Here is a 26039-nt window from a genome sequence, read left to right as displayed (position 1 = left end):
AAAATCAAAAATCAAAAAAAATCAAAAATCAAAAAAAAAATCATTAACTAAAAAAATGAAAAATAAAAAAAAAAAAAATCATTAACTACCAAAACAAAAATTATTTTAACAAGAAAAAAATGAAATTCTTTTCGTTTTCTCGCAATTTCTATCTGAATTTCCACTTCATTCCCCACTTTTGTTTCTCACGATCTCAAATCCCCAATCCCTAACCTAACACTCCCTCTCACTCTCTCCCACTCTCCTCTCTCTTTATCTCTTCTGCCTACATCGTCGCCTCTGGTGTCGCTACCGACGACCACCACTGTCGCCGCCACACCTCCTCCCTCACCGCCCTCTCTCTCTTCTCCTATTCTCTTCACTGATCTTCACTAATCGTCTACTTCGTCTTCTCTACTCTTCTCTGCTAGGCAAAGCACTCTTCCCGCCATTGTGTTGGCCTCCTTCACTGCTTGTTTCATCTCTGTTTCAGCCCATTGATGATCACAGGTATGGCTCTCTTTCTCTTTCTCTTTCTCCACTTCCCTATTTAAGGGCAATCCATTTGCAAAAATTGGGTTTGTGTACTGAAATTGTTCATTGGGAAATTGATGATAGCCACTAGGTATAAACCGTTGAAACAAATTATGTACAAGAAAGGCACAATATGAAAAGATTGTTAACTAATAGTGGCCATGATAACCATCATCTAATATGGAAATGCATAATCCAAATGCAAACTAATGCCATCATTTTCATACATGCAATCATCCATATATATTATATATATAAACACATGCACTAATCTGCCATCATTTTCATACATACAATCATCCATATATATTATATATATAAACACTTGCACTAATCCATTAGAAGGATTCATACCCACTGCCTATTTCATGATCACCGATGATAGCAAATGGTAGTAAATAAAAATAAAATAAAATAAAAAGTACCATTTCCAGAAACTAGAAAATACAGAATGACAAACAAGGAAAACCAAAACAAAAAAAAAAAATTAGGATTTACAATAGTAATGTGGAAGCCCACAAACCAACAAAACTAAATTGGATGAATTAATAGCATATCGATTTCTAATAATAGACATGACATAACCGCTCTGATACCACTTGGTAATCTCAAAACATAAAAACTTAAACTTTGGATCATATATCATGTGTATTATCAAGAAATCAAAACAAAATTGCGTACCCGAATCCATCGTAATGGTTAAACGGAAGCGTGATTGATAGACGAGATTGCCTGTGGTAATGCTTTCCAATCCTTTCCTATGCCCTTAATGCTTTTCTTCAAGAGAGAGGATTTGAAGAAGTTATATTGTTCTTGCATATGCATGGCAAGATTGGGACCATAACCCTTTGTTTTGGTTGGTAGTTCAAGTAAAACCAATCGTGGCAGTTGAACACCAAACAATAACCAACTTACACAATTTCTATTTCTGCCCCTCATAGAAATAGAAATTGTGCAAATAGTATCCACACACTAGGTCCATGACAAACATACCCTTTAAGCCTACTAACTAAATTAGATCACTTAAATTTTGAGGCTTTTCATAAATGATAACACACACATTTAAATATGCGGTCCCAATTAGAAATTAATCCAGCACGTTGATGATTTATTTGAAGCTATGAGATCTGAGGGCGCATCATTGTCAAAAGTTTCAATTTTTGTTTGTTGGTCTGTATTTTCATGCTATTTTTGTATATTTAAAGCTGCATTTGTTACTTTTTTTGGGGTAAAAAATTGGGTTTTGGTTCTATATTCAGTGTTTATGCAATGTGCCTGGTAGATTGAGTGATTCACTTTTATATTTTGTTGTATTTGCTTTTATAGATTGCTTGATGATGGGTTTTTCAATGTGTAGAGGGTTTTCTCCAATGTCCTCTACACGTTCGATAAATTGCCTCAAAGAGATATGTATTTGTTTCTGCAAGATTGAATGACCTCTACTCAATTTGCAGTAAAATGTTTATGTTAAAAAATGGTGTATTGGTGTGCTTTTTGTTGTGTTTGTAGCCAGCAGTTGAAATTTTTTCATGAAGTAGAGTATCTAATGGATTAATTTTTACCCATTTCTGGGAATCCTTATATTGTGATTTTTTAGGGGTTAATTGTCACCCTTGAACTAGACTGTGAATACTTGTTTATATATAAGCATGTTCAAGTCATGTTGGTCTTTTATCTAAGATAAAGAAATCACTGCATGATGGAACTTCTTTATTTGATTAGGAATCTTGATGAGGAACTTGAACCCTTTTCTTCTTGTTTCTGCAAGTTCTGGTATTGTAAAATATATATTATGTGAAGGAAGCCAGAGTCATTTTTGTTGGTCTGTGGAACTTGAACCCTTTTCTTCTTGTTGGCATCCACAACCTCTTTTAATACAAGTTCCATAGGCACTGACATGAAATATATGCAGCTCTTTAAATCAAACTTGGTGCTCAGGTTGTATTCTCAAAAAAGTGAGGCAAATTTGAGTTAGTGATTAAGCGTGAATGAATTCCTATCCTTGTACTCATCTATAAATAGAAAAAAGTCTTGAGCTTTTAAAGTTTAGTAAACACAAAATCCTGAAATTATTACTCAAACCACAAAGAGCTGGGTGAGTTAATTTACTTCCATATTATCTAATAGCTTTAGTGCAGGTGCAACTAATTGAGCCTGTTGTGAAGGGTACTCTTAATGTACTCAATTCATGTTCTGAAGCAAATGTCAAATGAGTGGTGGTTGTATCTTCTGGAGCTACTATTTCCTTGAACCCTAAATGGCCCAAGGGTCAAGTGAAGGGCGACACTTGTTGGTCTGATGCGGAATACTGCAGAAGAACTAATGTAATCAATTAAACAAGATTCATTTAAAACTGTAGGTTCCATGCTCATGTTTTCTATATTTATATTGATTTTCTGGTTCATTGTCCTAGAATTGGTATTGTCTTTCCAAAACAAAAGCAGAAAGTGAGGCTTTTAAGTTTGCCAACAGTTTGTCCAACCCTTGTTTTGGGACCAATGCTCTTGTCCACAGAAAATGCTAGTAGTTTGGTTCTCATTAAGCTTTCATAAAAAGATTATTTATTTATTTATTTATTAATGCTTATAATAGTTTTCTTTTAAAAATTAGTTAAGTTAGTTTGATTGGTTAGCTAAAATAAAGAGTATTGTTGGAGTGTACACTGGCTAAACTAGTTAGGCAAAATAAAGAAGGTAGTTTTATGTGTACTTTGAGGAGGCATTTTAGAGAGTATGGTTGGACATGCTCTAAGACCCATTTTAGGTGTCAGCGAATCTATGTACCATGTTTTGGAATTTTTTTGATAAGTTTAATTGCAAGTTGTTTTGATTTCTGCCACTCTTCCTAATGAAATTTTGGAGATGACGAGCAAATTTATGACAGATCCTGTTAGGATTCTTGTGAAACGTGACGAGTTGACTCTTGAGGTAACTAATTTTTTTGCTCTTATATCAGCTACGTTTGAGAAACAATCTAAAATTTCAAATTTTCTTTGTTGTCCGTCTTATATTGCAATTTAACTATATTATCCCAAATGACAGGGAATCAAGCAATTCTTCGTTACAGTAGAAAGGGAGGAGTGGAAATTTGATACTTTGTGTGATCTTTATGATACCCTTACTACCACTCAGGCTGTTATTTTCTGCAACGCAAAGAAGAAGGTAATGTTTCAGTTGCTTTTTTCTTCATATTGAAAGCCATTTGGCTTAATTGCTTACTATTTTGTATGAGATGGGCCCACTTCACATAATTTGTTCTGGTTGCTAGACAGCTCAATATTAATATAAAACTAAATGTAATGTTATTATGAATGTATGTATAATTGAATGAGAATTCTTTATCTCCAGATTCATTTTGTAGTTGAAATTGTTTGCTTATTAAATACTTGAGTAATATTACCAATCTACTGCTTCCATAGTGTAGCTAGAGACATATTAAACATCTGATTTTTTTGGTGGACTTTGCTCAATATTTTTGGTGCACTTGATGATTCAGTGCCTTCAAATTTTGCTACTTCATAGCCATTAACAGGATGCACTGCAGGAAATTCAGTTTTTAGTGGCGTTTAAAAAACGCCGCTAAAAGTGTCAAAAACGCCGCCAATTCTTTTTGTGACGCTTAGCACCAAACGTCGAGGACGCGGCCGTCGCTATAACTTTATGGCGTTTTAAAACGTCGTGATATTAGTATAGGCGGCGTTTTAAAAAACGCCGCCAAATGTCCTCCTAACCACGCGCCAAATGTCTCGCGACATTTAGCGACGTTTTTGGAAAAACGCCGTCATATCTTTTTTAAACAAATATGACCGTTAGCCGGTAAGATTTAAGAGGCGTTTGTAGAAACGCCGTCATATCCTTTTTTTTTTTTTTTTGAAAATTGTACTAATTTTATTTGATTGAGCTAAAAAAATATCTGCAATAGCACTAATATAAAATAACAACTCCCATTCAAATAGTTGTAATGAAGCATTAATTCACTTTCTCATTCAATTAATATCCAATCACCATTACCCACAAAATTAACATATCCAAAATCTAAAAATCATGTTTTAACGTTAGCCACAAACTAACATATATCCAAAAATTATGTCTTAACATTAACCACAAACTAACATATATCCAAAAATCATGGGTTTTTCCAGACGCTCCAACTCTCTCTTTTCTTCAGATGTAGTCCTCCATAGGTTACTGAAACAGAACCAACAACAATGAAAATCAAGCCACAAAATCAATGGAAATAAAAAAGGGATGCAAAATAAGTAAGGGGGAATCACAATGGTAAATGTAAACATGGCTAATAAGAGACCCAAAATTAAGGTTCCCTACCATAAACAAAAGCATTTATATTGAAGTGATCCAAAGTACACAATTATGCCTCAAACTACTACTAACCAACACTAAGCATAAACAATGGTAAAAAATCCTACTACAAAAACCTTCATTGAAAACATCAGCCAACTAATCTCTTGATTTCACAAAAAGGAATTGAAATCAATCCTCTATTGTCAGTGTAGCAACCTGCTCACACAAACGGAAAGTTTATTCTAAAGGTCATTCTTCAAGTAACTAGGACTTAGGATGCACTTGCCTGGAAAAAATAAAGAAAAGAATAGAAAATAGCAGTTCACTTACCAACTGAGCAACAACAAAAGCCACCACTAGCAAAAGGCCAGGACGTTCAACGAAAGACCAACTCCTAGAACGTGTCACAAATATTAGGGCCTGACTGATGATACTCACTTATTAATATAATCACCTCAATCAAACATATACAGACACAGAAAAACTACAATGTTATTACAAACTAAAGCTGCCAATGGTACGATTTCCCTTCAACAACTCATTTCTTATTCCCTACAACTTATTAATATAATCACCTCAATCAAATTCAGATTTAGATAAATAATCTATAGTGTAATGGATCAGAACAATAAATGCACAACCAAAAAGAACATACGTTGTTGCATAATGCTCAACCAGAACATGCCCAGCACTAAGTGCAGCTTCACGAACAGATTCATTCTCATCAGCAAGGCCTGCATATGGTAGAAGGAGACAACAGACTCAAATTATAGGGCCAAGAAATAGGTGGAGACAGTGAGTATATAACATGTAAAAAAGACATAATATCAAACATATACAGACACAGAAAAACAAAACATGAGAAAAACAATACTTACCATCTAGGATTGCAGGCAACACCTGCTGCAAATAGTTCTGGAATTGGACACCTAATGACCTTGGGAAATACTGCAAAAGAAATTCAATTAGAAGGCAATAATAAAAGACTTCCTATAAAACAAATACTACCAGAACATACACCAAATAATCAATTTCTTCTCCTCACCTTGAAAAGTGTCAAATAACCATCACGCACGGATGCTTTTTGATGAGAACAGTTCCGAATGATATCAGGAAGTATCTGCTCAAAATAATCCTTTCCTAGTGCAGCCAAAATCTAGAGAAGAAAAAGACAACAGCCTCTCAAAAACTACATTCAAATAAACACAGGTCTCAAAAATGACACAAACAAAAAACAGACATCATCGAAGTACTAGTGTTGTAATGACAAAACACAAAATGCAACTAAAGTCCAGGCATTTATGCAGCAACTAAACAAATGTTTTAACAGTAATGCCTAGAAGGGGGGTCTGGGTCTCTACACACTCGTGCTGTTTTCAGATTCAGAAATTAAAATCCTAGATTGTATTTGGCAGGCCAATAGCACAAGTGTTTGGGTGCACAGTGTCTATGTCAAGTCATAGCAACACAGATAACTCGCATCATTCTGCTGAAAATACAAGCTTTGATCCCAAGACTGCATAACAGTGTAATCAATTACTTAATTCAGACCCAAAATTCCGGCCTTGTTTCCATTGATTATATAATATAGACAGGTTATAGTAGTTTTTTGTTCTCATATTCGTCGTTCATATTGAATTATATATTTCTGTTATTTCCTAAAAGACAATTCGATTTTGAAAATACGACTGCTATTATTCGAACAAAATCAAGGTCACTCAAGTTGGTGGATGATGCGAAATTATATGAAAAACTTAGACATGAACCAATTAGATGCTGATGATTAATATAAAAAAAATCAAAAAAGAGTTAGAATAAAAAGAAAAACAACGAAAAGAAAAATCAAACACAAATAGTAAACTCTAACCTCACTTAGTCCTTGAGCAGCTCCAGAGCGTTCAACGTTACTACCATCAGACTTGAGTGTCTCTAACAACCATGAAACAAGATCTGGGAAGTTTTCTTCTCCCATTCCTCTTATGAGAGAACCAAGGGCCCTTGCAGCAACAGACCGAACTTCAGGGATTGGATCCACAAGAACCTGTTTCATCAGGAACATGGAAAGATAGTAAATTTGCCATTCTTCTATAAAAAAAAATGTCTTACAGATAGAAAACCATGTACAGGAAGCAAAATGCCTATAAGATATATATCCGTTGGGTCAACATGTAAGATTCTAGAGTGTAAAATGGTACCTTTTTTACTTCAGGAAGGAGTAAACCTATGTAAGGAATCATATCCTTCGGTTCAGTCACTCAAGAGCACATGTTTCCAACTATCTGGGCAGCTTTCTTTTTAGTTTCAGCACTCCTCTCTCTTAGCCCTCTATGAACTATTGGTACCAACAGTGCGAGTGAAGGAGCATCAATCGAATTGATAAATGTTGTCTGCAACCAATGAAACACATTTAAAGCTATTTTATTTTAAGGGGGAAAAAAAGGAACAGATGCATAAATCATAACAATTAATAGTAAAGTTCACATCCTTACTTGGAGAAGAATATCAAGGGAATGCTTCGTGTAGTCATTGGGGTCTGTAAGGCCCATTAGAAGTGTTGGGACAAGAGCAGCAATTTCTGGATTTTTAATCACATTCCCAACCTAGAAATAAAACAAAGACGTGATTACAAGAGCACAAAAAAACTACACAAGTACGCAAAAGTGAATGAGCACTAAACTAATAACACAAAGTACGACCTGCTGAAGGGCTGTTTGCCCCGCTGACTGAACTTTAGGATGGGTGTCTATTAGCACCTGCAATCATAGAGAATTTATGTCTCCTCAAAGACGATGAAGTTACCAGTCAAATCAAAACTAGGAAGCCATAAGGTCATAATTCATTAAGATATACCTCTGTCAATTTTGGCACAATCTTAGGAAGGCATTGAGAAAGTTGCTGTGGAGCGCAGTAAGCCATAGCACCAAGAAGTTGAACACTACTTTGCTTTGTTCGCCAAGCTTTATCTTCAAGGCCCTATGGTAGTAACCACAGTCAAAATTGGCAATCAGACAATATGCTATACAACCACCTTAACTTTAAAAAGATGAAAAGAAATTAGACCTCAGCAAAATTATCCAATTTTTCAGAAAAGGTACAAAAATTTTAGACCCAACACAATGATTTTAGTCATTGCAATTTATCTATTAGTACAAAAGTACACAATGAAATAGAAAATTTCACAACAATCAACATTACAAAAACTCAACTATTTCTTGCAAGATTAGTAGATATCTGTCGAAATTGAGTGGCAATATAGTAGGATATCATATGATTCAGAGTTACATATTATGTTCCAATTTTACTACCACAAAACCAAAGAAAACTGGAAATGAAATTTGTAAATTATGCATCCTAATATTCCCATTTATACTCTTTTTTTTAAAATTACAAAAACATCAGCACATCTTTATCATAAATATCTTACTGCAACAATTGCATCAACAAAATAACCATGCACTCGCAGAGTTATTAATAAAACAAGCGCATCACAAAAGAACCATGCACCTTAAGAGTTATTACTACCTGCTAATGGAGAGTCTACCACCATCAAGCATCACCCTAGATGACCACATCAACAAAAAGAGATGATAGAAAAAATTGGATTAGACGATCAGTATAAAGCATTCTGAAAAGGTAATAATTCAGATGGAAATTGAAATCAATAAACATTTAAAAGTACCTTGGATGCAGCTACATATCCAAGCAGGGTTGCCAGCACAGCAGTGCTGCAAGGTGAAACGGCTAATGCGAATGTAAGCCCAGCCAAATATGCTTGCACACCTGACATGTCCAATTTTTTAAAATGTTATTTGCACTTTCAAGCTGTAAGCACATCCGAGAGCCAGCTAAACAACAGTGATGAATACTTGAGAATCTGATGGTAAAATTAGAAAGTCCATTACCTGAAGGGAAATTAGCAGCAGCAGCACGAGGATCAAAGTTGTTGCTTTGCTTTGCTACCATCATGTTATCTCAAGTCGTGCAAGGCTTACGAAACTTGATCATATTGAAAAGCATCCACATCACAGCCCAGACCATGAGCCAATCCTGGTTCTGAAAAAGTAATATTAACCAGACCATAACTATATATGTAAATAGATATGTGTTGGGTTGGGGCAGGTCACCTAGTTAAGTTCTCCACTGCCATTCTCATGCATTCCAAGCACAAATAGTGAATTGAGAGAGACAGAGAGAGCGAGAGAGAGAGAACGAACGATAATAATGAATTGAGAGATATGTTTCCATTACAGCACTGAAATAGGCTTCGAAATGAAGAGTTTCAGAGAGAGACAGAGAGACGATGGAGCTCACCTTAGTAGACGATGGTGCAGATGGTGTTTTGGAGCTTCGAAATCGAAACCGCTCTGAGATGAAATCACTGAGATCGATCTGAATCTCTGTGAATGATAAGCTTTTAGAGAGGGTTGACACAGAGAGAGAAACCAAAAAAGTGAAGTGTTAGTTAATTGTGGTTAATTAAGAATGCAATTTACACAGCTTATTTTGCAAATTCTTCCACATGGAACCATACAGAGACTTTGCAGTGGATATAGAAATGAAGTAAACAAAGAAGCCAAACCAGTAATTCATAGGTTTAAAATCAAACATAAAGCAAAAGAGATTAGGATGTTTGCGATTAAATTAATAGAAATAGAGCAGGGTTTCAGTAATTCCGCTTCCTTCTCTTCTTCACCCTCCTCTGTTTTCCCTTCTTCTTTCACTTCACCTTTGTCTTCGACGTTAGCTATTTCTTCTTGTTTCTTGTCTTCTAGGGTTTCAGACGCCATCAAAATGAACTTCCAGAAAAGAGAGAGAGAGAGAGAGAGAGATAGGGTGTGCTGTATGTATATGTATATAGAGAGATCAAAAAAGAACCTAACAGATCAATTCAACAATTCAACAATTCAACAAATATTGATGTATACAAATGTTATACATGCAGTAAAATTCGATAGAGAGAGAGAGAGAGAGAGAGTATCGATTAAAGTTCAGTAAATGAGGATCAAGTCAGAATGCCTCTCTCTGAATCTCTGCAAATGAGGTTCAAGTAAGAATGCCTTCAAAACATTGATTTCATAGATCTAGAGAGAGAGAGAGAGACGGTGGAGCTGGCTACCTCGCCGGTGCAGATGACGGTGGCGATGGAGCTTCGAAATCGCTCTGAATCTCGAAATCCATCTGAATCTTCGAAATCGCTTCGAAATCGCTCTGAATCTTTGAAATCGCAGGTGCAGATGGAGCTTCGATGAAGAAATGTGTGCGTATACGGATTGAGAGAGAGAGAGATGTGTGCGTATTCAAGCTTCAAGAACAGCCGATTGATCTCCTCCGTCTTCTTCGTCGCTGAGAGAGAGAGAGAGAGATGTGCGCGAAATTGTATTACACTTCGCACTCAGATTAAAAAATAAGGGTTTCATAAAGGGGCGCGTGTAGCTACAGCATTCGGAGGCGCTTTTAAGCGCCTTCAATTGGAAAGGGTGCCGTTTTGGTTTTAAAAAATATGCGACGGTTACAAAACGCCGTTAAAAATTAGCAAACATGACGTTTAATAAAACGCCGTTAATTAAACGCCGTTAATTGTCTTATTTCCTGTAGTGATGATTGTTAGTTTCAATAAGTCCTAGTATTAGGAGTTAATGCACTTGTATATTTGGATAGGTGGATGTTAGTGTTAATTCATATTAGAGTTGATGTTAGTGTTAATTCATATTAGAGTTGATGCCAATGACAATATTTTGTACAATGTGGAAGTCTAATTCTATTGTAAGTCTTGATAATTTTTACTTAGTTTGATTAAGTGGTCAAATAGTCAAGTGCCCAAGAGTTTGTTGAGCTGTAAATTGTTAAAAGTTGTGGTAATGTTAAGCATATAGCAGTGAGTTATATAGTGGATGTATTTAACATTGGCAGTGCAACTTGATGAATGAGTGAAAGATTATAAACTGATTGTGTCATGACCCGAACCCGCCCCTATGGGTTAAGGACATAACCGGCCAGTAATCCTGAGATTTCCTACGGCCTCAAACCTTAAAAGACATAACTCGTCAAAGTAAAAGGGCCAAACAGAAGCAAAAATTTAAAACTTTGTCCATAGAGCCGTGCTTATATGCACTCAAAACAAACCATGCACATATACGTTAATAACCCACAACAAGTACAGTATCACAAAATCCTTTACAGACAGGATCATCCAAACTGAGTCAACCCATATCAAAACTATATACAGATGTACACAAAGTCCTTGCCAACAAGACAAAATATAAATACATAACAAAATGGCAAGGATGGGTCTCGTACGTGAGACACAAGGCTGACTCTCCAAAACTCATGTTGTTCCTGGCAGACTTCACTGGGGCTGGGTTTAGACTTCCCTCGGCTCACCTACAAACACATGAATGAGCGTGAGCGATAGCCCAGTGAATAATATCGAATACATAAGTTACATAAGCAATATGAAGAACAACATGCTCCGAACGGCCTTGGGCCCAATGCATATTTCTGCTTAACATATATACACTTATACAAAATTCAGATCAAATGACTGTAGTTCCAAACATACTGGCTTTTGGCCTAATCAGATTTCCATTCATGTCAAAACGGCCTTCGGCCCATTCATTTATGTCAGAACGGCCTTCGGCCCATTCATTTTTGTCAAAACGGCCTTCGGCTCATTCATTTACGTCCAAACGGCCTTCGGCCCATACATTCGTGTCAAAACGACCTTGGGTCCATTCATTTATGTCAAAATGGCCTTCGGCCCACTCATTCATGTCAAAACGACCTTCGGTCCATTCATTTCTATCATGTCAAACTTTTGTCCACAATCCCAATTAGCAACTCATAAAGTTTATAAGGGAAATAAACATTTGGACATTGACAAGCTTTCAAATATCGATATTACTCACAGTGATCGGCTTGTGGATTTGCCTTGGAGCTTGACCCTACACATTTCATGAACACAAAAGGGTCACTAATAGTTCAATCCGTTCTTTGATTCACATATTCCTCTTTAGGCTTTATTCTTATCTTATTAACTCATTTACAATGCTTAACATATGCCTAAGAATGCTTACAAGTGAAAGAGAACGGAAAACGAAACACAGAACGAGCATACAAAATTTCAGAGAACAGGGTCCCCGCTCGAGCGCCAACTTCCCCGCTCGAGCGAACCCTTAAGGCCTGCAAAAGTACTGGTTGCATGAAAAATAAGCTCGAGCGTGAAATAGAGCGCTCGAGCGGAAGGCCTGTCTACAAAAACTCCCCGCTCGAGCGTGAGATATCCAGCTCGAGCAGACATCCAACTCTGCAAAAAGTGCTGGGAGCACGATTTTCCCGCTCGAGCGACTCTTCCCCCGCTCGAGCGGACATCAAAAATTTGGATTTTCCAGATTGAGTTCTTGAGCTCCAATTCGAATTTCAACCAACAAAACATGCATGTTATGGCTCAAATCTCAAATATAGTTATGCTAACATGCCATAAACACCAAAACACATTACAATGGAGCCCAATTCACAATTAATTCACATGCATGCCCCAATCTCCCATCAACTCATTCTAATACAAACAAAATCATACATTCAAAGCTCATATCCTAATTATTCAAACATGCATGCTAATCTTGATTTCATTTCCATCCCAAACAATGCAAATGGTGTTCACTCTCATGGAATACAACAAAAGCATGCTTGCATGTAAGATTTAACACCTTTATTTCCATGTTCAACTCAATACATGCTAGATTATGCATTTCCACAACAATTATATACATGCATGCCTTCATTGACTTTCAATTGAACACAAGCAACTCAATTCCCTTACATTCAAACTAATTCATGCTCTTGACCATCTATTAAACTTGAATTCACAAGATGATGACTATAAATGCATGAATCACTCACCAAGGAGCTTTAATCTTCCCAATTTAGCAACACTTGAGCTTAATCTCCAAAAGGTCCAAGTCTTGAACCACAAATACAATATTCTCTCCTCTCTCTCTCTAACAGCCGGCTCTCTCTCCCTTTCTCAAGTTTTGATCAGCCAAAATGAGGTCATAGGAGAGAATGGGATGTGTAGTGCTCAAATACAACAAACCCCACTAGCCACAATTAAAAATATTAACAATTTGAGCATAATGCCATTAAATAAATCAATTTAATCTGACCCGAATCAATTTTCAATTAAATTTCACCGTAGGCTCTAAAAATTACGCTAGTCACAATGGCGTAATCGATTTCGGGTTCCATGGCCGATAAGGCCCTCAATTTAATTTCCAAAGCAGATTATTCAAACAGGTATTCCTACGGTGAACAGATAGAATTCTAAAATCACATATATTCACATAATGGCACACAAAATCATATCAAAACATATAATCACATACGTATTAGGGGCCAATTAACATAATACAGAACAGGGGTATCACAGATTGTTTCCAATTAACTATCACAGAGTTGGATCTTTTTTCTATTTTGTTTAAGGTTAAATTTAATTTTGACAAAAAACTTGTTTCTTTTGAAGCCTATTTATATGATGGGAAACTCCTAAAACTTTGGAAACCCATTTTCTAGGACCTAAGAAGCATAGATGCGGACACAAGACATGGGTATATACAGTAATTTTCAAAAAGTAAAGACACGACAATAGACAAAATATATGTTTTAGATACATAATAACAATAATAATAATAATCATAATAACATTTATTTGTTATATATATAAATTTTATTATATCAAAATAATTAGAGAGATTTTTCCCCCATCCTATATATTAGAAAAGAAGTGTTAATGACTATCTTGAAATGCCCTAAACAAATTGGAAGTTGGGTGGAAGCATAGACAATCTTCAAACACTCCATAGATAGGATAGGCAAGCTATGGCCTCTTAGAATTCGATGTATTGACGCTTCAAAATCACCAAATGGCGTTGGATTAGCACAAAACTTGGCACACACGACCACCTAGGCACGAGAGACTTGTGGGAGAAGACGGGACTCAAATCAGGGTCCCGGTTTGGGAGTTAGAGCCGGATTTTACTCTAGGCAAACTAGTTTCTTAAGAAACTTAGAATTCGAGGTGTTAACGCCCCAAAATCACCAAACAGCGTCGGAGTAGCACGAAACTTGGCGCACACGACCGCCTAGGCACGAGAGACTTGTGGGAGAAGACGGGACTCGAATTGGGTTCTTGATTTGGGAGTAAGAGCCGGATTTCACTCTAGGCAAACTAATTCCTTAAGAAACTTAGAATTCGAGGTATTGACGCCCCAAAATCACCAAACGGCATCGAAGTAGCATGAAACTTGACACACATGACCGCCTAGGCACGAGAGACTTGTGGGAGAAGACAGGACTCGAATCGGGTTCCCGATTTTGGAGTTAGAGCCGGATTTCAAGCTAGACAAAATAGTTCCTTAAGAAACTTAGAATTCAAGGTATTGACACCCCAAAATCACCAAACAGCGTCGGATTAGCACGAAACTTGGCACACATGACCGCCTAGGCACAAGAGACTTGTAGGAGAGGACGAGACTCAAATCGTGTTCTCGGTTTGGGAGTTAGAGTCGGATTTCGGTCTAGGCAAAATTATTTACTTAATTATCTTTATAATTGTATAGAAGTTAAATTTTTATATTTTTTTGTAATTAACATATTAACACATAATTATATTGTCACTAATTATTTTTATTTTTTGTTTTCAGATATTTCCCGAGTAGGAGTTTGCTTCTTGTGGAATGCATGCTTGTGAAAAAGGCAAAACTTTTGTTTTTGTTACCCATGGAGAATGATGAGGAAAATTTTAAATTTTGGTTTATGTTATTTTGAATTGTGAACAACTTTATGTATTTAAACATTATATATGTATTATGGAATATTATTTAGCGGGGTAATTTTGTTGATGTGTAGTTATGGATGCAAGAATGTTTTTATTATAGAGAAATTGTGATTTCTATACAGGAATTTTTATATTATTATGTAATTATTAGTTTCTTTTTCAATTGTTTTTCATTTAATACAGGTAATTTTAATATTTTTAATAATTATATTGCATTTTTTTTTTTTTTGCGATGGCACCACAACATTGCAAAAAAAAAAGAAGGTAATTTTAATATTTTTAATAATTATATTGCAGTTTTTTTTTTTTTTTTTTGTGATGGCACCACACCGCCAAAAAAAAAAAAAGAAAAAAAGAAAAAAAATCGCGACAACATTACTTACCGTCTCAAATAAGACTTTTAGCGACGGTAAAATAATGTCGTTGCAAAAGTTCTCACTTTTTTACATATTATTGGCGACAGTAAAGTGCCGTCGCAAAAAGCAACAATTTCCATCACAAAAAATCGCTAAAAAGTTTTTGCAACGCCCTCTATTGTGACCCCCCCTTTTGCTGTCACTAAAAGTCATTTGTCGTCGCTAAAATTTTTTTGAGACGACAATAGGAGTATTAGCGACGGCATTTTACCGTCGTAAAAACCTGAATTTTTTGTAGTGATATTGTTGAGAGAGTCAAAATTTTATCAATGATAAACACGCTACCTAAAACAGCATTAATCTTGGTATCATGGAGTGTGATTTGCACAAATAAAACTCTTGAACTATAGTTCACCACATATTTGGGCTTTAGAGGACCTGGGTGTGTGAACAGGGAATTTGACAAGACCTTTCTCAAAATTAACCAGAAATATGACTCTTAGATAAGTCTTGTACAAATTTCAACCACATCCAGGTAAGAGTGGTGTGAACAGAGAACTGTACAATTTTGACAGTTTTCTTCCCTTGAACAATGATGTTTATTTCTAGAATAAATTGAAATCCTAAAACTTATTAGTCCCAAAAAAAAAGAAAAAAAAACAAACGTAAATGAAAAAACTAGAAATCCCCTAGATATTGATTTGTGATTATGTATCAATTTTAAGCAGTACATAACAATCCCAATCAAACAATCAAGACAAATCAACACAATGATTTTAACGTGGAAAAACCACAATTGAAGTGCCTCCAATTGTGATAAAAAAAATCACGGGCAAAAGCCACAAAACAATCAACTAAGAAGACAAAAAGAATTACACAAGTGCACTTTCAATTACCTAGCGAATATACGCCCGAATTGAACCAACCCCTATATGTCTCTTCCACCACGGTCTTCACCTCAGAATCATCTTGCCCAACGTTGAATCCACAACGCCGATGTCGAATCCATGACGATGAGCCACTCCAGAATCCACCAAAGCTTCAGGCCCAAATTCCACGGAATCCACCGAGAAACAACTCTCTCTTTTGTATAGAATAAACAAACAATCTTTTGATGTATATTTCTTAAACCATGAGTTACTTACTCAATTAAACATCAAAGAAAACTAGCAAAATAGCCCCAAAGGAAAAACCTAGAACCCTCAAAGAAGATCTAGAAGCCATATCCTAAAATCTAACCAAAACACATATTTATAGAAAACTGAATCGCGTTCTCCACTCGAGCGCAGGAATGGCCGCTCGAGCAGACCTTGCAGGAAAGTTTGCTCGAGCGTAAAATCTCAACTTTCAGTACTTTTGCAGACAGGTCAAACTTCTAGAACCAAACATTCTCCGCTCGAGCACACAAACTGCCACTCGAGCGAACAAGCAACTTCGAATGCATAGTCAGCTCGATCCCCGACATAGTCAGCGAAGTGGCAAAAATGAAAGAATAGACATCACAAAGTTCTTTGCAAGGCACAATTCGGGTTGGATTCGCATCTAAAACTCATAGCCTCACTGAAATACAAGATCAAATACAATTACAACTGAAAGGTGTTTTGTCAAACAGGATTGCCAAGAATAAAAATCTAACAATCTCTCCCTTTGGCAATGCCGTGACAAAACACACCTAACAAATAAAATCCTAATCACCCCAACCCATTACAACCAACAAAAGCAAACTTCTTTCTCAAGGTCATGATCTGCAAAACAGCCATTAGTGCCACAATCTGCAAAACAACTATTAGTGCCACAAGAGTATATGAAAAGCAATAGACATATGACAAGATTATCTTGAAGCATGAGATGGAAATATGAACATGTAGCATGAATAAATGAAAATTCTAAGACTTTAAGAACATGTAGCATGAATAGATGAAAATGCTAAGACACATGCACCCTCAAACTTTCTCTCCCTTTTTGTCATGAATTGTCAAAGAAAGCTCAATCAGCTATAGTAAAAGCATAAATCACAAAAGCAAGGATATGATGATGTAATTAGCAGTAGCATGCAAGAAGGAAACAATAAAGAAGCAGTGCATAGCAATATGCAAAACAACTAAAGCCAATCTCCCTTACCAAACAATTCAAAGTGTTCATGCTAACAAACTCTTGCAATGATAAACCAAACTCCCCCTCACTAAAAGCAACCACAAACACTAAAAACAATAAACAAGAACAAAACGACAAAAAATAATATGGTGGAGCAAGTAAGGAATTTCATATTTGTACCTTAAAACACACAAGATTATCCAAGAAGCACAATTACTTGAAAACACAATGTGCATAGCCTCTAGAAGATTCCTCATAAAAGAAAGTGATGCATTATATGAAAAGCATAGATCCCATGAAAAAAAAGTGTGTGTGACTCTTGGCAAACATGAAAGAATAGACATCACAAACTTCTCTACAAGGCACAATTCGGGTTGGATTCGCATCTAAAACTCATAGCCTCACTGAAATAAAAGATTGAATACAATTACAACTGAAAGGAGTTTTGTCAAACGAGATTGCCAAGAATAAAAACATAACAGTAGAGAAAGAAATACTCAATACTTCAAACAATCAACTGTAATTTGTTTGTTGAAAACTACTTGCTTTATCTTGGTCCTGATAAAATTGATGGAACTAATGGGATAGCAGCAGCACCAATGGCATCCTCTTGGTTTCCAGCAACTCTGATTGCTCTTCGTACCACAAGAGTTGTGAAGTTATAATCCAAATTGTTTTCAACTTCTATAGAACCCTCCAAGACCTTAACCACCACTGACATTGAAGAGCTCCTAGAAAAATCACTTTGTAAACACCACATAGCAACCCTCATCACCTTCACGACTTCTTCTCTATGTATCTGCATGTCATCATTGTATTTATCAACAATATCCAGAAGTTGTTCTTCTTCTGCTTTCCTCTTAAATAGACTTAGCAAATGCATATCTTCCTTCGGCTGAGACCAATCCAAATTTTTGCACCCACACAACATTTCCAAGACCACGACACCAAAACTATAGACATCTACTTTCTCAGTGATAATTGAATTCACCCATTTGGAAGCCAAATAGCCTAGTGTTCCCTTCATCATTGTTACAACTTGGCTTTGGTCCTTATCAATTAGTTTTGACAATCCAAAATCAGAAATGTTCACAACTGTTCATCTAAGAGGATGTTTTGGGGTTTGATATCTAGGTGAAATATTTTCTGCCTACATTCCTCGTGGAGATAGGTTAGTCCCTTGGCTATATCTATGATGATCTTCTTTTTGGATTGCCACCCAAGAGTTGGTGCATGTGAAAGATCCATGTATCCAAGGATCCATTGGACATATACTCATAAACTAGAAGACGATATGATTTTTCAGCACAAAATCCAATTAATCTTACCAAATTGACATGGTGAATGCTGTCTATTGTCTCAATTAAGATTTCTTAACATGATCAAAACCATTGAGACGCTTCACTGCTATATTGGCACCATCGCTTAATTTCCCTTGAAACACTGACCCAAATCCTCGTTTCCCGAGCTCATCGTTGAAATTGCATGTCATGGCTCTCAAGTCTTTGTAAGAGAATCTGGTAGGCATCCCTAGTACTTGATCAACATAAAACTCTTCAAGTTCCTCGGATTCTCCTTTTTTTCTATAAAGGTAAAAACAAAAGACAACCACAAAAGATAAAACTCCGAGACTGGACCCAAGTATGATTATTATGAGTTGCCTTGATTTCTTTTGAGAAGAATTTGCTGGTGAAAATGGAGATAGAAATGGAGAAAGAACAACAGCAGGAGATGGAAATGCAAATGGAGCAACAACAACAACAGAAGATGGAGGTAGAGGATGAGGTGGAGATGGAGGTGTAGGTGGAGCTGGAGCTGGAGATGGAGATGGAGATGGAGATGGACCACCATTTAATAGATACACAACAGGAACTGGATTTGGAGATGGATCACCATTTGTTGGAAATACAACAGCAACAAGAGATTGAGGTTGGGCCTTGTTGAAAGGTGCAGAGGATGTGAAAAAGGTGATAATAGCAGCAGCAGCAGCAACATAATAATAAATAGAACAACAACAACATAGACCCATTGGTGGTGGTCTATGTCTATCCAGTAGAGCTCTGTTTCTTCATCTTGTTCATTAGTTTTTGGTTTTCTTTAGGGAAAGCAATGGAGGAGAAGGTGTTGAAGAAGAAAGGTGTTGCAAACTCCAGATTTTGTGTCTAACCACGTCTAACCATAAGGAAAGTGTTGCATTTCAAATCACAAACAAAAATGCTATGGACCCAGATTCTCCATCACAGATTTTTCTGGGTAGAGTGTTTTTGCCGTGGAGATTGAATTGAAGTTGGTGAGTCCAAGTGTACAACACTTTACAAGAATTATTCCAAGAGTCCTTAGAGATGTTGTTTACGTTCCCTACTCCTTTTATTGCGTCAAAAAAGGTGCATACATTTTGTTGACTAATAATAAAAAGAGAAAAAAGATCAGACTCTCCGTTACACATTGTAATAGAAAATTTATATTATATATTTAATATTTATAAAATTGAATATAAATTGAGCATAAATGTGAAGCTAAAATAAGACTTGGTGAAGTGATAAAAAAAGAAGTAGAAGAAGAAGAAAGAAAAGTGCACATACACAAACCAATGAAAGCACCGAGACTGGATCTCTTTATAAACACAAAGACATTGGCATACCATCCCTCATTAGTTGTAAAAGAAAAGACTTCCAACAATAATAAGTAACCTCCCCTTGAAAAGATTATTAGCTATTTGATATGCAAATAATAAAGCTCCTTTACATGAACAGTTCTTCAAACAAGTCTTCTTGCAATCCTCCAACTCAGTTTTTCCCAGCCAACCTTGTTTCCCCACCATAGAAAACTGACTATAATATAAAGTATTATCTTTGAGCTTTAGAAAACTATGATATTGATGGTCATAAGAAGTGCTTGCTTAAAGAGGAATTGTGCAGTTGTTGAAGCTTCCATCCTCAAAGACAAATGGATTTCCTTCTAAAGCAGATTCAAAATATGATTGGGGCAGATTTAAAGCTCAACAGGCTGAGCATTGTTCAAAAGTGTTGAATTGATGAAAAACGTGAAGGAAAGAAAATTAGTGCAATAATATTTTATTTTTTTCTTTTTCTGTTACTGATCAGTAGGTTATGAAAAAACAAATGGGAAAAAACATGGCAAGTGCATGTCAATCTCTTTTTGTTTTCCAAGTCAAGTTCAAGGTGAGGGGGAAAAAATGCACATTCTGCAGACTAACGGATTCACAAAATGTTTTCTTTCCAAGCAATTTAACAACATATCCCATCAACCAAATGAATTAGTCATAAAAATGGCTCTGAATTTGTCCAAAATGTAAGCTGGCTTTGTTCCTTCTTCAAAATTAATTTACACTTCTTTTGGAAAGAAAGTTTGAAAAACCAACTAATTGACACTCTTATTTTACTTGAATCATGAGAAACTCACATCTTCTCACAAAATATATATCTTTTCCCCCCTTTACTTTGGAACTTGAGGATGTTTGAATTTTAGGTATGGGAAATCAAATTTCGCTCACTACATTCATGTGGTTCTGTATGCTTCACTATGGCAATGATGATGGAAGAAAATTCAAGAAAGATAAAAAGGAAGAACATTATTAAGAGTTGAAATTTTATTGTTGGAAGGAGACAATACTTAAAACACCATTAATCTTTGTATCTTAGGGCGTGAATTGCACAGATAAAAATCTTAGAATATAGTTCACTACATAAAGAAAGAAATACAAAAAACTTTAAACAATCAGCTGTAATCTATACATTGGAGTCTACTTTCATTACCTTGGTCCTAATAAAGCTAATGAAAATAATAGAGTAGCATCACCAATGTCATCCTCTTGGTGACCAGTGGCTATGAGTGCTCTGGGTACCATAGGAGTTGTGATGTTATAATCCAAATTGTTTTCAACATCTACAGAACCCTCCAAGACCTTAACCACCACCGACATTGAAGGCCTCCTGGAAAAATCACTTTGTAAACACCACATAGCAACACCCATCATCTCCACAACTTCTGCTCTATGTGTCTGGATGTCATCATTGTATTTATCAACGATATCCAAAGGTTTTTCCTCTTTTGCTTTCCTCATAAATAGGCTTAGTAAATGCATATCTTCCTCAGTCTGAGACCTATCCAAAATTTTCCACCCACACAATATTTCCAAACCACGACACCAAAGCTATAGACATCTACTTTCTCAGTGACAAATTGAGCTCAACCATTCAGGAGCCAAATAGTCGGGTGTTCGCTTCATCATTGTTACAACTTGGCTTTGGTCCTTATCAATTAGTTTTGACAATCCAAAATCAAAAATTTCGCATTGAAGTGTTCGTCTAAAAGGATGTTTTGGGGTTTGATATCCAGGTGAATATTTTTTGCCTACATTCCTCATGGAGATAGGTTAGTCCCTTGGCTCTATCCATGATGATCTTTTTCCTAGATTGCCACCCAAGTTTCAGCTCTTGGTGCCTTTGAAAGATCCATTTATCCATGGATCCATTGGACATGTACTCATAAACTAAAAGCCGATATGACTTTTCAGCACAAAATCCAACCGATCTCGCCAAATTGACATGGTGAATGTTGCCAATTGTCTCAACTTCAGCTAAGAATGACTTCTTAACATGACCAAAACCATTGAGACGCTTCACTGCCACTTTGGTACCATCGCTTAATGTCCCATGAAACACCGTCCCAAATCCTCCTTCCTCGAGCTTATCGTTGAAATTGCTTGTCATGACTCTCAATTCTTCATAAGAAAATCTAGTAGGACTCCCTGGTACTTGATCGACAAAGAATTCATCAAGTTCCTCGGATTCTCGTTTCTTCGTTACTAGAAAAAAGCAAGAGGTAACCACAAAAAATACACCAAAGAAAGTTCCAAGACTGGAACCCAGCATGAACATGACTTGCCTTGATTTCCTTAAAGGAGAATTTGTTGGTGCAGTCAAAGATTTCTGCACTTTAAGAAATACGGTAACATTCTCAACCCTTCCCTCATTATTTATTAAAGAAAAGACTTCAGACAATAATAAGCAACCTTTCCTTGAATCATATGCAAACAAAGCAGCTTTGCATGAATAGTTTTTCAAGCAACTCTTCTTGCAATCCTCTAAATCTATTTCCTCATCGAGGAAACTGTTTTTGTTTGTGTATCTTAAGTTGAAGTTAAAGTAACTAGTATTCTTAAGCTCCAAAAGAGTGTGATATTGAGAATGGCTACAAGAAATGGGTGTAACAAGGGAACATCCAAGGTTGGGTTGCCTATAAGTTTTTTGCCTGAAAGTACTTGTTTCACTATTGGCATTGTCAGGACAGTCACACTGCGCATCTGAAGAACAAATACCGTAATTGCCGCAGACCATGGGATACCCACAATCACTAATACCAGATGTTAGCAAATCCACCACTGCCGCTCAAATTCAATCCTCCCGACTCATAAACCTCAAATGCCCATCAAGATCCAACCTCATGAATTGACTTGATGATGATGATGCAAGAGGGATTTTCTGCCCGCTGAAGCTTCCATTCTCGTATTTGACATCATTCATGAAACATATTGAAGATTGAAAATAGGGCAAGGGTGGATTGGATTCTACATAACCCAACAGACAGTTATCCTGAACTATAAGCAAATACAAACCTAGAGTCGAGTTCGATGAGGATGTGGTGGAGGTGATCTTCTGGCTAGGAAACAAAGTCTGGCCAACAAGTAAGGAGTCAATTGGGTGATCAATTGACTGCCAAACCGTTGCATCGTTTCTATCAAAGAGAACAAGGTTTCCGAATTCGGTGAAATTCAAGCCAATGAAAAATTTTCCTGATGTGTTGGTAGACCATACTATTCGGGAAAATATGTGATTCCCCACAAGTAAATCAATCAATGGGAATAAAAACTAATGCGAAAAAATTAAATCAAAAACAACACAAGAATTTTACGTGGTTCCCCCAATGTGAGGTACATCCACGAGATCGAAATCCGATTCCACTATCAACCAAATAAGTTTCCAAACGATTACAAACGAGACACGAATGGTCTCACAAAACCACCCTTAGGTGAATTTCAAATAATCACAAATAAACAAAGAGGAAAGACCTCACCAAATAGATGAACAAAAGTCTTCAAAACTAGAGTTGAAGAAGACCCAAACTAACGAACCAAATTATCTTCAAAACAGAGCAGCCAAACAAGCACACTGACAGTGCTTCCAAGAACCAAAAACCAAAGCACCCAAACTTCCAAACAGCAGTAGCACTATATGAAATTGTTGTTGCCATTGAAAAACCAAAAACCCACTGAAAAAGGACTAATTGTTTGTAGCAGCCACCCACATTTTCGAAGAACTAAAACAATATATATATATATATATATATATATGTATATATATATTATTGAATTTTAGGTTTTTATCAAAACCTTAATTGTTAGCAAATTGGATTGGGTCTCCTCAAATATAATATATAAAAATATATTATACCTAAACCAAGCCAAATTAAAATTCTTTTAACAAACCAATTAGGTCCCACACTCCAATAAGGAGGTATACCCTACAATTCTCTCCCTACCAACTTAGGTGAAGAGATCAACCATACCCGCCAAAGTTCGACACTTCAAATGTTTGTCCCTCGACAAAGTCTTTGTCAACATATCCGAAATATTATCATCTGTGTGAACCTTTTCGAGTTGCAACAATTTCGAATCTAACACATCACGAATCCAGTGGTATCTCACATCAATGTGTTTTGATCTCGAATGAAAAGTAGAATTTTTACTCAAGTGAATAGCACTTTGACTATCACAATTAAGCACATACTTTTCTTGCTTCGAACCCAACTCTTGCAAAATTTTCTTCAACTATAACTCTTATTTGCAAGCTTCCATAACGGCAATAAATTCAGCTTCAGTAGTTGAGAGAGCAACACATTTTTGTAATTTAGATTGCCATGCCACAGCTCCCCCTGCAAAAGTCGTCAAATACCCCGAAGTAGATTTCCTAGAATCAACATCACCAGCCATGTCAGAATCTGTGAACCCATCAAGCATCGGCTTACCATCTCCAAAACACAAACACATCTTCGAAGTCCCTCGAAGATATCTTAGAATCCATTTTACCGCTGCCCAATGTTCTTTACCCGGATTAGAGAGAAAACGACTCACCACACCAACGGCGTGAGCAATATCCAGCCTTGTACTAACCATGGCATAATTGTTTGGTCTTCAAGAAACACAACGTCATGACTTCGAATGACTTTTTTTGTCGACCGGATCCCACAATCGATACCAAATTCATCACGCCCATAGCCAAGAAAAATACATTGTCTTGACTTACTATCAAGCTTGGACCACTCATTATTTGGAATGTAAACAAAAGCTCAACAACAAAACACTCTCAAGTGCTCATAAGATACATCTTTGCCGGTCCAAACTCTTTCTGGAACATCATCATTCAAAGGATAGGAAGAAGACAAATTGATCACGTCAACAACCCTCTTCATTGCCTCACCCCAAAAAGATCTTGGCAATTTAGCTTGTGAAAGCAAACACCTTGTTCTTTCTACAATGGTGCGGTTCATCCTCTCGGTAACCCTATTTTGTTGAGGAGTCTTCTTAACTGTCTTTTGGTGTCGAATACCTTGGCTGTGACAATACTCATCAAATGGCCCAATGTATTCACCACCATTGTCTGATCGGATGCACTTCAATTTCTGCCTTGTTTCTCTTTCGACCATGGCCTGAAAATGCTTAAATACTTCTAGAACCTGATCTTTAATTTTTAGTAGAAAAGCCCAAACTTTCCTTGAATAATCATCAATGAAAGTAACAAAATAAAGTGCACCACTATGTGTTCTAACTTTCAAAGGACCACAAACATCCGAATGAATCAACTCCAAAACATTTTCTTTTCTTAAAGCAACATTTTTATGAAAAGAAACTCTATGTTGTTTACCCACCAAACAATGAACACAAGTTTTGAGATGTGTACCTTTCAAACCGGGTAGAAGCTTTTTCTTAAACAAAACTTGCAGCCCCTTTTCACTCATATGGCCAAGCCGCTTGTGCCATAATTCGGTAGAAGTATCATCTTCAATTGCATTGACAACACCTTTACAAATTTTTCCTTACATCGAATAAAGTGTATGAGTCTTCTTGCACTTAGCCACCACCAAAGAACCCTTTTCCACTTGAATTTTAATTAGACACTTCACTTAAACAAAACAGAGCAGCCTTGCAAGAGCAGTTACTTAAGCAGGTTGCTTGCAACTATTCTTCATGTCTATGTATTCGTAGTATTTGACTTGTCAACCTTGACAGTGAAGTAGGCAACATTGTTCAGCTCTACGAGCTTGTGATATTTTGAAGCTTTTCAGTACAAGGTAGTAATTTCAAAACATCCAAGATTATGATGCTTATCATTTATCTGCTTAAAATAGGGCAAGTGCAGTCCACACTTGCCACGCTATGGTACCATATCTACTGCAAATTAGTAGTGGTTCAAAAGGTATGCAACTTAGACACTCTGAGTAAGAGAGGGCCCTAATTACTATATATTCACTACACAGTATATATACATAAAAGACCTTTTAGTCAAAATAATTCTCAAAAAAATCTCTCTGGAAACAAATAAAAATGATTAAATATTAAATTATCAAACAAGAATACCACTTCAATAGGTATCTTAGACTATCGGTCAAATCATAGAGATAGAAATACAAAATGGACATTTACATTACACCTCTTGCATTTTCTTACTCAAGACCACAAAAATAAATAAATAAAATAAAAAAATTAGTCCTCAATTATCTTGACTGCAAAGGTTAGGAACATTGTTATGAATTTTAAATAAAATTTATAATAAAAAACTTCATAGTATAAAAAAATTACAAAAGGCTCCAATTACATTTTTTTTGCCTTGCCCTCAAATAGGCTTGCCTGAGCAACTCAGGTGT

The 26039-nt window shown here is 36.3% G+C and overlaps 1 protein-coding gene, 1 long non-coding RNA gene, 1 other non-coding gene and 1 pseudogene across 12 annotated transcripts; 1 reads left to right on the top strand and 3 right to left on the bottom strand.

Annotated features, from left to right (window-relative positions):
* Positions 1–384: 384 nt before the first annotated feature.
* LOC114284066 (uncharacterized) lies at positions 385–3987 on the top strand. Of its 2 annotated transcripts, XR_014357963.1 has the most exons (4): positions 385–489; positions 1840–2837; positions 2927–3440; positions 3555–3987. It is a non-coding gene; the product is annotated as an uncharacterized LOC114284066 (long non-coding RNA). The 2 variants fall into 2 exon arrangements; XR_014357962.1 differs by having other exon boundaries at positions 1840–3440.
* Positions 3988–4468: 481 nt separating this feature from the next.
* LOC145814668 (protein ILITYHIA-like) lies at positions 4469–7569 on the bottom strand. Of its 7 annotated transcripts, XR_014358011.1 has the most exons (10): positions 7511–7569; positions 7304–7414; positions 7010–7201; positions 6682–6855; positions 5860–5970; positions 5693–5762; positions 5470–5548; positions 5145–5208; positions 4949–5030; positions 4469–4700 (listed from the first exon to the last, which is right to left on the bottom strand). XR_014358011.1 is itself a non-coding variant. In XM_082911641.1 (9 exons), exons 3-9 carry the CDS (start codon positions 7049–7051, stop codon positions 5004–5006), a joined length of 567 nt encoding a protein of 188 aa, XP_082767767.1. In that variant the 5' UTR covers positions 7052–7201; positions 7304–7414; positions 7511–7569; the 3' UTR covers positions 4469–5003. The 7 variants fall into 7 exon arrangements, 4 of the variants coding, with proteins under 4 accessions (XP_082767767.1, XP_082767771.1, XP_082767766.1 ...); XM_082911641.1 differs by having other exon boundaries at positions 4469–5030; XM_082911645.1 differs by lacking the exon at positions 4949–5030.
* Positions 7570–7573: 4 nt separating this feature from the next.
* LOC114322391 (uncharacterized) lies at positions 7574–10282 on the bottom strand. 3 transcript variants are annotated; one of them, XR_014358014.1, is made up of 6 exons: positions 9931–10248; positions 9126–9225; positions 8717–8867; positions 8494–8594; positions 8337–8372; positions 7574–7787 (listed from the first exon to the last, which is right to left on the bottom strand). It is a non-coding gene; the product is annotated as an uncharacterized LOC114322391 (transcript). The 3 variants fall into 3 exon arrangements; XR_014358013.1 differs by having other exon boundaries at positions 7575–7787; positions 9126–9211; positions 9931–10247; XR_014358015.1 differs by lacking the exons at positions 7574–7787; positions 8337–8372; positions 8494–8594; positions 8717–8867; positions 9126–9225 and adding an exon at positions 9485–9652 and having other exon boundaries at positions 9931–10282.
* Positions 10283–17643: 7361 nt separating this feature from the next.
* LOC145814713 (G-type lectin S-receptor-like serine/threonine-protein kinase SD2-5) lies at positions 17644–22456 on the bottom strand (annotated as a pseudogene).
* Positions 22457–26039: the final 3583 nt, after the last annotated feature.

Source organism: Camellia sinensis, unplaced genomic scaffold (assembly GCF_055761805.1).
Source record: "Camellia sinensis isolate YWXY unplaced genomic scaffold, ASM5576180v1 Unanchor12, whole genome shotgun sequence".
Classification (NCBI taxonomy): Eukaryota; Viridiplantae; Streptophyta; class Magnoliopsida; order Ericales; family Theaceae; genus Camellia; species Camellia sinensis.
Note: the sequence above shows the minus strand (reverse complement) of the source record. Positions and strands in the feature narration are given on the sequence as shown.